The 15012-nt window shown below is 43.2% G+C and overlaps 1 protein-coding gene across 1 annotated transcript; it reads left to right on the plus strand.

Annotated features, from left to right (window-relative positions):
* The first annotated feature begins 936 nt into the window (after positions 1-936).
* Positions 937-8024, plus strand: LOC128406150 (DNA excision repair protein ERCC-6-like). Its single transcript, XM_053373167.1, has 2 exons — positions 937-1054; positions 4146-8024. The coding sequence occupies exons 1-2, from the start codon at positions 1002-1004 to the stop codon at positions 7693-7695; spliced, it is 3603 nt and encodes a 1200-aa protein (XP_053229142.1). The 5' UTR covers positions 937-1001; the 3' UTR covers positions 7696-8024.
* The last annotated feature ends 6988 nt before the right edge of the window (positions 8025-15012 follow it).

Raw genomic sequence — 15012 nt, forward strand, 5'->3', positions numbered from 1 at the left:
GGATTCTTTAATTGCCTGTAGGGTGATTTTAAAATGGCTAAAAAGTTGCAGTCTTTTATCCTGTGAATCCAATGCTGTCAATGAGACTTCATTCTGAATACATGAATAGTACAGTACTGCAGTTTAACTGTAAAGTACTGTGCAGGCCTATGGGACGTGGGTGGCGCTGTGGGTTAAACCACAGAGCCTAGGACTTGCCGATCAGAAGGTCGGTGGTTTGAATCCCTGCGACGGGGTGAGCTCCCATTGCTCAGTCCCTGCTCCTGCCAACCTAGCAGTTCAAAAGCACGTCAAAGTGCAAGTAGATAAATAGGTACCGCTCTGGCGGGAAGGTAAACGGTGTTTCCGTGCGCTGTTCTGGTTCGCCTGAAACAGCTTAGTCATGCTGGCCACATGACCCGGAAGCTGTACGCCGGCTCCCTCGGCCAATAAAGCGAGATGAGCGCCGCAACCCCGGAGTCGGCCACGACTGGACCTAATGGTGTCGTGGGGTCCCTTTACCTTTACTGTGCAGGCCTACTCAAAAGTAAGTCTCATTAAAGCCTAAATCATATTTTTCACGCGAAATACGATCTGAATTAGGAAGAGCATCAATGCTCCTCTTTTCTTCTCCAGTTACACCTCCTGCCCCCAAATCATACATTCTTCAAAGTTTTCTATGGTCACTTAACGGCGGCGCGGGAGCAGCCGGAGTAAAACGAATCCAGGAACCGAACTTCCACACATCTGAATTGTGACTCTACATTTTTATCTCAGTGGTGCGAATGAATGAATGAATGGTGTGAATGAACGAATAAACATTGAATGAGCCGCCACCTCCTTCTGGAATGAGAACGCCTCCTCTGTGTTCGGAACGAGCTGAAAGGCAAAAAACTTCGTGCCTCATTTGCATTCCGCTCAGTGATAGGCTGGGAAGGTTAAGGAAGTAGACGCTGCTGCTTGCCGCGCAGTTTTGAAATCTCACTGGCAGCCGGTTCCGTGTTTGTTTCTGCTGCGAAAGTATGGCTGAGCCGTTGGGCACTGATAATCCTGAGCGGGATGAACAGTACCGGAGGTAAACGAAAAGGATTTGGAACGGGAGGGTGATTCTGCATTTAAGGTTTACTTCTGAGCTAAGATTCTAGAGCGTTTCTCCTTTCCCGGATAAGAAATGTGATAACGCCGTTTCTGGGCAAATGGGAGTCAAGACTGTACAATCCTAGCACTTGCCCGGTGGACTCAGTTGGTCTTACTTCTGAATACACCTGTGTATGGTTACTTTGTGGAGCTGTAATATTCGAAATATTTAATAACAGTTATTTCAATGATTACTAGCTCACATTTCACGGTGCACGAGTTCCCTTGGCAGGTTGCAGCAGATCTAAAAAATGCAGTGTTAAAATTCCAGGATGTAAAACAGCAGCAAAAACAATTAATAGTGTTAAAATAACAGCAGGTCAGAAAGTTATTCAAAATAACAATAGTAAAATGTATGTAGCCCTGCTGGCTTATTTTTATGAGGAAGAGGTGGGGACCCAGTACAGAATAGCTTTATTTCCACCACTCAGAATGTCCTAAAATATAGCATACAGTGGTACCTCTGGATGCGAATGGTATCCGTTCTGGAGCCCCGTTTGCATCCTGAAGTGAACGCAACCTGCTTCTGCACATGCACAGGTTGCCGCTTCCACGCGTGACATCATTTTGAGCGTCTGCGCATGCGCGAGCGGTGAAACCCGGAAGTAACGAGCTCCATTACTTCCGGGTCGCCGTGGAGCGCAACCCGAAAATATTCATCCCGAAGCATATTTAACCTGAGGTATGACTGTACAAGCTTTCTGAGTTCTTCATGCTGGATGTTAAAGGGTGTGTACAGAGAAAAAGCAGAACCTCCAAAATCTACCATTTTTAAGATACCCACTGAATGCTTTTAAAGCACATTGCTTCCCCCAAAGAATCATGGGAACTATAATTTGTTATGAGTAGCTCTTTGAGGGAAACTACATTTCTCAGGATTCCTTGTGGGAAGCCATGTGCTTTAAATATGTGGTGTGCCTCTGCCCTAACACTACAATGTCCACTCAGAAGTATATACAGTGGTACCTCTGGATGCGAACGGAATCCGTTCCAGAGCCCCATTCGCATCCTGAAGCGAACGCAACCCGCGCTTCTGCGCATGCGCGTGACGTCATTTTTAGCATTTGCGCGAGTGGTGAAACCTGGAAGTAACACGTTCTGTTACTTCTGGGTCACCACGGAGCGCAACCCGAAAATGCTCAAGCTGAAGCTACTTCAACCTGAGGTATGACTATATCAGTGAATTCAATGGTACTTACTCTCATAGGACTGCAGCCTTAATCAGGTTAGGTTCTGCTAGGTGTAAAAAATATTTCAAGATGCATGAAAAGCTGCTGAGGCGAAGAAGCAACATTCCTCTATATTTTTAAAATATAAAATCTACCAAGTATCTGCTAAATCTCCAGCTTTGCAAATATAAGGATTACTGTGTTGGTGTTTTTACTTCTGCTCACTTTAAGTTCCTGATTGTTCATTTGCAATCACATTTGTACCTGCCCCACAACCTTGTGTTCAGATTAGGACCCATACTGGGCCTAATTAGAAACAGAGGTTGGGCCAGAGGTTTCCCATTGATGATAAAAGCTCAATGGCATGGTTAATCCTGTGATTTGGCCTTTTTTTTAGAGAGAGAGAGAGAGAGACTGACTTTTGGTGGTGTCACTGCAGTTCTGTAAGACCTGTGCTATAGATTTAAGCACTATCATACCAACTGAAACAGCCATGGCTTCCCCTAAAGACTTCTGATGGTGCTGAGAGTCTCCTGATTCACTTCACAGAGTTGTTAGAATACCCCTATTTTCCTCATAGAGCTACATTGGTTCCCTGGGAAGAGGGATTGCTATGTGGAAAACAGGGATCTTCTAACAACTCTCAACACCCTCAACAAACTACAGTTCCCAGAATTCTTTAGGGGTAGCCATGACTATTTAAAGTGGTTTCTTAGAGATTTAAATGCATAGGTCAGGTGGGGTCTTGTGGAACTGCACTGACACCACCCAAAATACTGTGTCCTTGGGCAGATGAGGCCTAATTCTCTCTGGAGAAACTTACCAAAACTTCACTTCTAATTTTTCCAACGCAATCCTATTTAGTCTACTCAAAAGCAAGTTCCATTGAGTTGAAGTGATCTTTGGGTGTTAGATGGAATAAGGCAGTTGGGAACAGGGTCTGGGCAGAAATCGCAGAAATGTCCAGGAAAATCCAGACGTTTGGCAACCCATGTCAGAAGTCTCGATTTTGGTGAATTTCCTTAAAAATAGCTCAAAAACTGCAATATTTTTCTAGCTGAGATTTTGCAAAACAAGCTCAACAACTTTGACAAAAGAAAAAAGCTCAACAACTTTTGTGTCCGGTTTTCACTTTTTGAAATATGGCAACCCTAGTGTTGAACATCTTTTTATTCCACAAAGGTTTTAATATTTTATATTTATTTATTTAGAAACTGCTTAATCAAACAAATCTTTAAACAGCGTGCATAAAACAATTATCAGTAATACACAAATGAATTCAGCAAATATTGGTAAACCAATATGTGTCTGGACAGGATTTCTGAATTTAAAAAAATGGTTTTAGCAGATTTCTAATATAGAAAGCAAGGCTATCTGTCTAGCTTTGATTGGAAAGGAAAGCATACATGGTGCCACGCTGAAAGATAAACTCCTAGCAAATGCAGAATGAACATTATATGGCACTTATAGAAGTGCAAGTTCTGCAGATCAAAGTGCTTGAGCTAGAACACATGGAGCAAGTAAATGATACTAGTAAACCAGTCCCAAATTTTTATATAATTTCTAATGCTGTGTGTGAGTGGTCTCTGAGTTTTTAGAGCTATTGTGTTTATCTCTTTGATAGTTGATTTATTTTTACTATTAAATTTGTGATTTTTGTAGCTCACTACATACTGTGTGTGTGTGAGAGAGAGAGAGAGAGAGAGAGAGAGAGAATAAATAATAATAAAGGACCGTTGTTTTGTAGGCATGCTATATTGTGTGAATCAAATGCATGGATGCTACTGTCCTTCCTACATTTTAAGACCCTGAGTTGATTTTTGCGGGGTATTTCTGACTCTTCAAACTTTATATTTTCAGATTTGTCTCTCAAGCAAAGCAGGAAGCAAAAAATGGCAATCTGGAGGAATCTCTCTGCCTTCTCAGGAAGGCGCATCAAATCTATCCCTGTGAAAAGCTGACAAGAAAAATGAAAAAAGTTGAGGAAGCATTAGCTTCACTAGCCCTGGATCAGGAAGATGATGTCTTTGTGGACGTCTGTCAGAGTGGACTAATGTTGTTTGGAGAAATACATGACAAGCTATTTGACCACCAGAGAGAAGGGGTTGCCTTCTTATACAGTTTATACCGCGATGGAAGGAAAGGCGGTATCCTTGCAGATGACATGGGCTTGGGGAAAACCATTCAGATCATTGCTTTCCTCTCGGGCATGTTTGATGAAGAACTCATTCGGACTGTGCTGTTAATTATGCCACCTAGCCTTTTGAGCAACTGGCTTAAAGAGTTTGCCAAGTGGACTCCTGGGCTGCGAGTGAGTGTCTTTCATGGACCCAACAAGTATGAATGTGAGAGAAATCTAAAGAGGATCCAGAAGAGGAGTGGTATCTTGCTCACGACTTATCAGCTGGTCCTCAGCAGTTGGCAGCAGTTATCGAGCTTTGATGGGAAGGAGTTCGTCTGGGACTACGTCATCCTTGATGAAGCTCATAAAATTAAAACACCATCTGCCAAAACGACAAAATCTGTGCATGCTATCCCTTCTCAAAACCGCATCCTGCTCACAGGCACTCCAGTCCAAAACAACCTAAAAGAACTCTGGGCTCTTTTTGACTTTGCTTGTCAGGGATCGCTTCTAGGCACGATGAAAACCTTCGGGATGGAATACGAAAAACCTATCATAAGAGCCAGGACAAAGAATGCAACCCAGGAAGAGAAAGCACTGGGACTTAAGATCTCTGAAAACCTGATGTCCATAATCAAGCCGTATTTCCTAAGACGGAGTAAAGATGAACTACAGAACAAAGCTAAGCCTGAACTTAAAATCAGTCTCCCAGAATATCAGAGCAAGACTGTTGCTTCTGAAATGCCTTCTCTGCCCAGAAAAAACGACTTCATTGTGTGGGTATACTTATCACCCATACAAAAAGAAATATATAGGGACTTTCTGTCTTTGGATCATATCCAAAAGTTGTTAATGACCACAAGGTCCCCACTTGCTGAACTGAATGTCTTGAAGAAACTCTGTGATCACCCCAGGCTGTTGTCAGCACAAGCATGTAGCAAACTTGGTCTGGAAGCTCCCAATTATAATATGGTGGATGGTGATGAAAACAATGAGCCTTCCAGCATGAAGAGAAACCTTAGGGACATTTTGGATGAGACTCTGATGGCAGAATCAGGAAAGCTGTCCTTCCTCATGGCCTTGCTGGAAAGATTGCAGGAGGAGGGGCACAGAACACTGGTGTTTTCTCATTCAAGAAAAATGCTGGATATTATAGAGCGCATCTTGACTCACAGGTGCTTTAAGCTAATGCGCATTGATGGAACAGTAAGCCAGTTGGAGGAGCGAAAAAGGAGAATTAGTGTCTTTCAGAAGAGCAAAGAGTACTCTGTGTTTCTGCTTACTACCCAAGTCGGTGGGGTTGGTCTAACCTTAACAGCAGCTACCAGGGTGGTGATTTTTGATCCTAGCTGGAATCCAGCTACAGATGCTCAAGCTGTAGACAGGGTTTACAGGATAGGGCAGAAGGACAATGTTGTAATCTACCGGCTAATTAGCTGTGGGACAGTGGAGGAGAAAATCTACAGAAGGCAAGTATTCAAAGACTCATTAATCCGACAAAGCATGGGAGATAGGAAAGACCCATACAGATATTTCACTATGCAAGAACTAAGGGAGTTGTTCACACTGGGAGACACTCAAAGCTCAGTAACACAGCTCCAGCTTCAGTCTTTGCATGCAAGCCAAAGAAAAACAGATAAGCAGCTGGACAAGCACATTGCGTATCTCCATTCACTGGATATATTTGGCATATCAGACCATGACTTAATGTACACACATGAAGCGGTTCATGGAGATGAAGTTGAGGATGAAGAAGTCCTCATGGACATTGAACACAGGGTACAGAAAGCCCAAGAGCTGGTACAGCTGGAATCCCAGCTAAAGGACCAACTGATGGGAAACCTCCGAAACACGACTGAAGGGGCATGGCTGAGAGATATGGAATTGTCCACCCAGCCAAATAAAAAGCCATCAAAGCCTTCTCCGAATTATGCTCTCGTCCCACCTGTAACTGATGAACCCGCAAGCAGTGAGAATATCAGTCTTGTAGGTGGCAGTGATGATGACATTGTCAATGTGAGTTCTAAGATGACAGAGCTACTTATTGAGGAGGATGAACAAGTGCTTCAGAACATAACTAATATGGATATCTCTGCATCCATGAACGAAGAATGCAAACCAGCCAGTCCACAAGAAGTAACTCCTATATCTTCTTTTACTCAAGATCATTCATTATCTTACAAGGAGAACTGCAGCCCTGCATGTCAGGTGGCTTCCCATGACCCACCTGCTGAGGCAAATGGCAAGTTTAACGATGCCCAAGTGGCCCCACTGCAGCAGTCATTTCACTATGTGCCTGATGATGATCTACAAACTACTCAAAACCATGATCAAAGTCATGTATCCTCTTCTTCTCAAGCTCACTTGTCTTTCCAGGTAAACTGCAGTTCTGAACTTCAAACAATCTGCCATGACCCTCCTGTCGAGGCAAATGGCATGCTTACTGATATCCAAGGGGTCCCATTGCAGCAGTCATCAGAGTATGTGTCTAACCATGTCAAGCAACAAGGCGAGACTGACATGTCTCTCAATATTCCTACAAGTCCACATGGAGAGGCAGGTGAAGTTGCTGAGCCAGGCGCCTCAGAAGCATCTCAACTGCAGACCAGTAAAATGTCAGACCTCAGTTTTGCGCAGAAATCTGGAATGAGTGTAATAATGGTTGATGAGGCTCTATCTGGTTCTCCCCAGTGTGATTTCAGACTTGTCTTAGAAGATTCCGAGGATCAGTTGCAAGATATCTCAGGAGTGGAAATGTCATTGAAGGATACAGAGAACACAAGATTTCCACTGAATGGCCACTGTAGCTCTTGGGCTCACTCTTGGCTTCAGGAAAATTCGGACAACAGAAGTCTCCAAGCCAGCAAAAGTATAATGGGATCTATGGTTATTGGGGGCTCTGATGATGTGTTGATGAACAACAGTGAGCTTTCTTTTCAGCATAAAAATATGCCCGTTAAAATAATCGTTTCAGATAGTGAAGAGGATGATGATTGTTTTATAACTGATTGGGATGATAGCAAGCACAGACAAGAATCTCCCACAAACAAACTACCTGATATCATGTCAACGCCAAAGTCTAAATTGTCCACAACCAGCCTTTGTTTCTCTCCTAGGATAATAGTTAGTGGAAGAAGATCAACCGCTTCACGAAAATCCCTTGCTAGTATCCTATTGGATCAGGTGGAGGATATTGCAGAGACCATTGAATCCACCAGTTATATGTCTTGTGAAGATTCTTTTAAGCTTTACCTTGAAGCAGAAAAAACTCTGGACTATTGTGATTAGGAGTTGGAGTGGCTGGAAAAGGAGCCATCCAGTGAAATGATAGAGTCTGAGAGCAAAGCTAGAGTTTTACTACAGCAGTTTCCAGAGTTTTTATACTGTTACACTCACCCCTTTTATGGTAACCTTTTATTGATTCCTTCCAGAGCAGATTTTCATCCAATCACAGCAGTGGAAAGATGAACCTGCACTTTGAGGGAAATTGCTTCTGACATTGATCTGTAACATTTAAGGCCCAGCTTCTTTCACTTGGGGTGTGTGTATGTCTCTCTCTTTTTTGTAAAAACTAGCTGTTAAGATTTTAAAATAAACCTGGTTTAACTTTGAAAGCCTATTGTATTAGTTGCTCTTTCTTTTACCACATTTTAGTTAAGTGCCATCTACTTCTTTGTTCCCACAGAAGGCAAGGAGTCATTTTTTTCCAAGTAGATATAGGGAGCCTGTGCTCGCCAAAACATTGCTGGATCACACCTCTCATGGTCCCTGGCATCACTTGGGCATACTGGCTGGGGCTGATGTGAGGTTTAAAAGTTCCTGCCTCTGCTTCAGAGGCTTAGTTCTCACCAAAATGTCCAAGCCTATATTTGGACTGTTCCTATGTTCACAGCTGGAGGATCACCAAACCAAATGCTCCTCATACTAAAAGTTCCCTGAAGAAAGTAAACTGGCGTGATAAAGGGGAAAGGTAAACTAGAGCTCGGCTGCATTACATCTAACAGATAAATAAGTGGGAAGGGCAGCGAACAAATTCTTGCATGGCTTTGGAGTTCAGGTAGAATAGAGACTGATGTTTTTAATGAATGAATAGGCCCACTAGCTTATCTTGCTTTTTTAGCTCTCCTGGAGGTAACCAAGTGCTTGCTGGTGATTGGTTCTCTTAGGGATCCCTTAAATCACAGGTGTATAAAATGAAAATGAGATATTGTATTAATGAAATAAAAATTCACCTAATCTAAGCTTGGTGCAGGCAAGATTGGTACTATTAAATGTTCCCCATTAACTGTTGGACTTTCTCAAAAAGATTTCAGAGGAGTTTATTCTGATTCTTCTAACCAGGTTTACACAAAATAAATACAGTCTGATGTCAAAGTTATTTTCTCCTAAGTACTATATATACTTTAAAAAGTTTTGGTTTAAAATTTGTTCTCACCTACCCCATCCTAGGTTGCAATCTAGCAGTGTCTGGGAATAAGTGCCATTGAAATCAAGAAAGGGAAGAGAGACCAGAAATTGGATTGCATGCTGGGTCTCAAACCATATAATGAAAATAAGGGGGGGGGGAATACTCAAGAAATAAGTACACTTGAGTGTCTCTTTACAGTATCTTTTTGTTCATATAAAATATCATTTTCCTATTCTTTCACAACTCTTGTTTGATGCAAGATCCTTCCTATATTACACACTTCTGTTAAATGTCAGCTAAAACCTCAAAATGTTGCAAATATGTATTCATTTCCTGTTGAGAAAGACTGGTGGAATAGTTTGTGGCACCTAGGTGCTTGCAATGTGATCTGGTGAAAAACGTTTTGCTGAAGAAAAGCTATATAATATTGTGTTCCTGTCTATCTTGTCCAATATACTCTCGCTGGATGTATCTGGGCTCTAGCTCTCATCATCCCTTACCTTGGCCATGCTGCCTACAGTTTATGGGAGCTGGAGTTTATAACAACATCTGGATGACCAAAGGTTTCCTGCTTTAAACAGAGATCCATCACCATTTATGTACTTCTTGAGAATCTTTTAACATTTTATCCCACTTTTTTCTACCATAAGAGACCCCCATAGGTTGATGTCCCAAAGGACATGCATTTGTTTGACATACAACAATAACAAGCCAATCCTGGCTAGAGTACTATTCTTTTGTCATGAATTTATAAATATAGAACACTGACTAAGGTTACTGCTTTCCTCTGACTCATGCCTAGCTGACATCACTCCTCAGAAGAGGTAAATGGGCTTTAACGTCACTGGAAGCAACACAGCTGCATGCCTGTCAAGTTCTATTGATCTTCCATTCCGTCACAGAGTCGTCTCCTAGGGCTAAATTCTCCTCTGGCTTTGAAGTATCAGAGCATCTCTACTGATTTCACAGGATGTATTTTTATACTGAAAAGTTATGCCAATGTGTTCTAAGTTAAGTAATTTTCAGACTCAGGATTCACCTTTAACCCTAAGCCTTTACTACTCAAACCTGATTTTAAAATTATTAGTTACTGTATGTATGTGTTGGGATCATCAGTAGGCTCCTCTGCAAGCCTTCCAGAAGTTGAGTTGTAATTATTTTTCCATAAACTACTGACTGTTGCAGGTCATAATCCCCCTGTGAACCCAATAGCTTTGTTGATTAGGACAATGGTTCCACCCCCTGAGGGTTTTGAGGGACCTCTTAAATGATTTTCTAAACCAGTGTTTCCCAAACTTTCTGACCGTGGCCCCCTTCTGACCTGATTTCCTTCCTGTGCCCCCCCCCCGACGTAGCCAAAGGGGGGCAGCTGATAACTTAAATAGAATTACTTGTGAGTAACAGATTGGCCTAGGATTTAAATATGTGATATGTAGAAGACTATGGATAAAAGTTAAAATGAAAAGAAAGAAAGTTGTTAATTGACCAAGTAAATATTATGTGAAAATAGTTTTGGAAACTGCTACAATGATTGATATGGAAACTCAGCCAGGGGGATTCGAGGGAGTCACCCAACAATGATAACAAAAGTGGGGTTATTACAGTTAGGATAAATGTGGTTTTTGTGTGTGTTTGTTGTTTTTTGATGTTTTTTTTGTTTGTTGATATGTCTGTTATACACTCGGAAAATTATTTTCAAAAAATTTAAAAAAACAACAAAGAGGGACAGCTGCCCCCCAATAAGTAAAAATAAATATAAATATGAGGTTCTGCCCCCTAACAAAAGTCTGTCCCCCTAACAAAAATCTTGGCTATACCCATGCCCCCCCATCCTACTGATAGAAAGGTAGCTATTTAAATGTTTTGTTTGTAAATAGAACATGTTTTATTGATAATTTTTATAATTTATACAAAACATTTACATAAAATGTTAGGGACATAATGGAATGCTAAAGCATATCCATGACAGATGACCATCCAACCTCCACGGAAGGAGAGTCCAGAACCTCCTGAGAGAGATCCATCTTCCATGTATTATAAAAAGTAAACGAGACTTATTTGACCCCAGTTATTTGACAGAGAGGGGGAAACCTACAGATACAGTCCAATATACAGTTGTTGCTGCTCCTGTGAGTGTTTGGGAAGACCACTCCCCGCTGCAAGCCAATTCCATCAGGCCCAAGGGACCTACACTCACACATACTCTGAACAGCTCTCTGCAGCAAGTGGCGAATAAAATGTTTTAAAATGTTTAAAAAGTGTTCTTAATCTGCTGCACCTTGAATGGTGGTTTTTAAAAATATTTTATTATTTTCTTTCTGTTTGGGGTGGGACAAAGGTTTAGTCGGGGCGGGGAGTAGTTCAATTTTAGCATAATTGTTTCTTGCTTTGTTTTTACTTTCACTATTTTGTTAAGTTATTGTATAGTTTGTATTTTGCTCCCCCCCTTTATTAATTTTTATTGTTACTGTTCACATTAACACACCATACAGAAAAAGAAAATAAATTTCCATCACCACCAAAGAAAAAAAGAGAAGCTACAGGTAAAGGGACCCCTGACCATTAGGTCCAGTCGTGGCCGACTCTGGGGTTGCAGCGCTCATCTCGCTTTATTGGCCGAGGGAGCCAGCGTACAGGTCATGTGGCCAGCATGACTAAGCTGCTTCTGGCAAACCAGAGCAGCGCACGGAAACGCCGTTTACCTTCCTGCCGGAGCGGTACATACTTATCTACTTGCACTTTGACATGCTTTTGAACTGCTAGGTTGGGAGGCGCAGGGACTGAGCAACGGGAGCTCACCCCATCATGGGGATTTGAACCACTGACCTTCTGATCTGCAAGTTCTAGGCTCTGTGGTTCAACCCACAGCGCCATCCGCGTCCCTAGTACATCAGCTAGTAACCTTCAAAACATAAAATTAAAGTGGTTTTTTTCTATCTACCAGACTTCCCATCTATTCCTTATTACAGATTCTGTATTACAGACGTAAAGGTAAAGGGACCCCTGACCATTAGGTCCAGTCGTGACCGACTCTGAGGTTGCGGCGCTCATCTCGCTTTATTGGCTGAGGGATCCGGCATACAGCTTCCGGGTCATGTGGCCAGCATGACTAAGCCGCTTCTGGTGAACCAGACAGCGCACGGAAACGCCGCTTACCTTCCCACTGGAGCGGTACCTATTTATCTACTTGCACTTTGACGTGCTTTCAAACTGCTAGGTGGGCAGGAGCAGGGACCAAGCAATGGGAGCTCACCCCGTCACGGGGATTCGAACTGCTGACCTTCTGATCAGCAAGTCCTAGGCTCTGTGGTTTAACCCACAGCGCCACCCGCGTCCCTCTATTACAGACATAAGGTAAAGGTAAAGGTACCCCTGCCCATACGGGCCAGTCTTGACAGACTCTAGGGTTGTGCGCTCATCTCACTCTAGAGGACGGGAGCCAGCGCTGTCCGCAGACACTTCCGGGTCACGTGGCCAGCGTGACGAAGCTGCTCCGGCGAACAGGCACCAGAGCAGCACACGGAACGCCGTGTTTACAGACATACCTCGGGATTACAGACATACCTCGGGATAAATATGCTTCAGGATAAGTATTTTCGGGTTGCGCTGCACAGCGACCCGGAAGTAACAGTGCGTTACTTCCGGGTTTCACCGTTTGTGCATGCGCAGACGGTCAAAATGGCATCACACGCATGCACTGAAGCGGCAACGCGCAGACGCGTCTTACGTTCTGTTTAGGATGCGAACAGGGCTCCGGAACGGATCCCGGATCCCATTCGCATCCCGAGGTACCACTGTAATTGTTTGCTGCCATTGCATAACGAGTTTTGTTCAATTTCAATATCTCTTGATCCATTCATTGGTTTTACCACATTTTAACACTTTTAAAAAATGTATTTTGCTTTTTAAGGGGAAAGGGTCAGGGCTGCCTGGGAGTGGGCCTCAGCCAACAGAATGTCTGGGGCAGGTTCCACAGCAGGGAATGTATTGGGACACCCGATCTCAGTGGTCACGGGCAGGAGGAGGAGTTACACTAAGACCAGACCATGTCATTACTGAGGAGGCAGGCTTAGTCGTTGTTTGAGGACTATCCCTGCCTCCAGGTCTGGTCCTGACTGGAAGGATACTGGAATCAGCAAGGGAAACCCACATGACCTGAGGGAACCAGAGGGCCTTCTCAGTAGTGGCACCCATCCTGTGGAACGCCCTCCCATCAGATGTCAAGGAAGCTATCCTATTTTTAAAAGACATTTGAAGGCAACCCTGTTTGGGGAAGTTTTTAATATTTAATGCTGTATTGTTTTTAACACTCGATTGGAAGCCGCCTAGAGTAGCTGGGGAAACTCAGCCAGATGGGCGGGGTATAAATAATAAATTATTATTATAATAATTACAAAACGTGCAGAGGGAGTTCTGTATATATGGGAGAACTTTAAAAAGCAAGTGGTCCTCACTGACGTGGTGCAAAAAGATCTTGTTATCCAGAGGAGCTCTGACTGCCTAGAAGAATAAAACACTATAGCCCCCTACACCCTTACGTGGGAGGAGAGCCCACTGAACTCAGTGTGGCTTTCTTCTGGGTAGACACTTAGTTATTTGCTAGATGCAAGTCAGCAGCACCAGATGACCCCACTTGACTATGCGCTGGGGTGGATTTCACCCCAGGCCTTGCAGAGCCGGGGCCAGGCTGCCACCAGGACCAGCACTGGTGGCAACAACAAGCAGCTCCAGCTCGCCCAGCCCTACTCATTGCCACCCCACCACCACACTTACCTGAGCTGGGGGCTCTCAGTCATGAGCTCTACTGGTCAAAAAACAAACTAGGACTGCTTGAATAAAATGCATGTGGCAAAAAAGGCATGCTAGACCCTGGTGGTGCCCTTACCCGCTTGTGATTGGCCAAGCAGATAACAAGGCAATCAGGATTATATATATATATATATATATGATTTTTCTTCTTCACTTCTCACTTTGTGGCCCCCTAGCCTCGTGCTGTGCCCCCCCCCATTTATGTGATTTTGAAATATCCAGGAAACCCCCAGAGGGCCATGTGGCCCCCGGTTGGGAAACACTGTTTTTATAGGGAAACACTACCTTTTTATTGCTTCTGCTTTGTGTTTAATTGTACTATAATTTTAATTCCATAGAATTCAAATCTAACATGTTTTTTCATAGAAATATAAGAAGCAATAAAATTCAAATTAAAAATCAATATAAATACTTAATGCAGTGGATGTGCTATCTCCTGTCTGCACCCATGTTGTAAATACATGTTAAACCATATTTCTCCATCATGCCTTGATTCCCAAGGGGAATACAAGCCTGGGTGAGTGCTTGGTAAAGGTAAAGGGACCCCTGACCATTAGGTCCAGTCGTGGCCAACTCTGGGGTTGCGGTGCTCATCTCGCTTTATTGGCCGAGGGAGCCAGCGTACAGCTTCCGGGTCATGTGGCCAGCATGACTAAGCCGCTTCTGGCAAACCAGAGCAGCACACGGAAATGCCATTTACCTTCCCGCTAGAGCGGTACCTATTTATCTACTTGCACTTTGACGTGCTTTCAAACTGCTAGGTTGGCAGGAGCAGGGACCGAGCAACAGGAGCTCACCTCGTCGCAGGGATTTGAACCGCTGAACCCCTTGGAATCTTGCAGAGAGTGAGAGTGGTACACAACCTTTCCAACAATGTGTTATATTTTTAGGTGTACACCTAAAGGAATTGTGAATGAAATATTTGCAATTTTGCGGGGGAGAGGGGAATCCAGCTGGCTCTAATCTGAATCTGTTGCTGCTGATAGTGATGCTGTTTTAGGCTGCAGTCCTAAACACAATAATTAGGAATATGAATGACTGAATTAAATATTCCAGCTGTTTGAACTGTTGTAAGTCAGTTTTTTATATACGTCTCAGTAAGCAAGCATAGGACTGCACTGGTAGCAGCTGTTACTCATTCTCTAGCTGCCCTGTGCATTTGAAAAGTGTTGTCAAGTCTTCTCTGTGCGAAAGAAGCCCAAATCTTTCAACATGTGTTAACATTCTCTGGACCTGAAATCTGGAGCTGAGGACACATGATGCTGACTAATAGGCCATAGCCTGTAGGTTTCGCTACATTATGTCCCCAGGCTGGGAAACAAACTCAGCTCTCTATACAAAATATCACATCCCTTCGTATGATTCAGTAAGATGACATTCCTGTTCTC

The sequence above is a fragment of the Podarcis raffonei genome, chromosome Z, assembly GCF_027172205.1.
Source record: "Podarcis raffonei isolate rPodRaf1 chromosome Z, rPodRaf1.pri, whole genome shotgun sequence".
Classification (NCBI taxonomy): domain Eukaryota; kingdom Metazoa; phylum Chordata; class Lepidosauria; order Squamata; family Lacertidae; genus Podarcis; species Podarcis raffonei.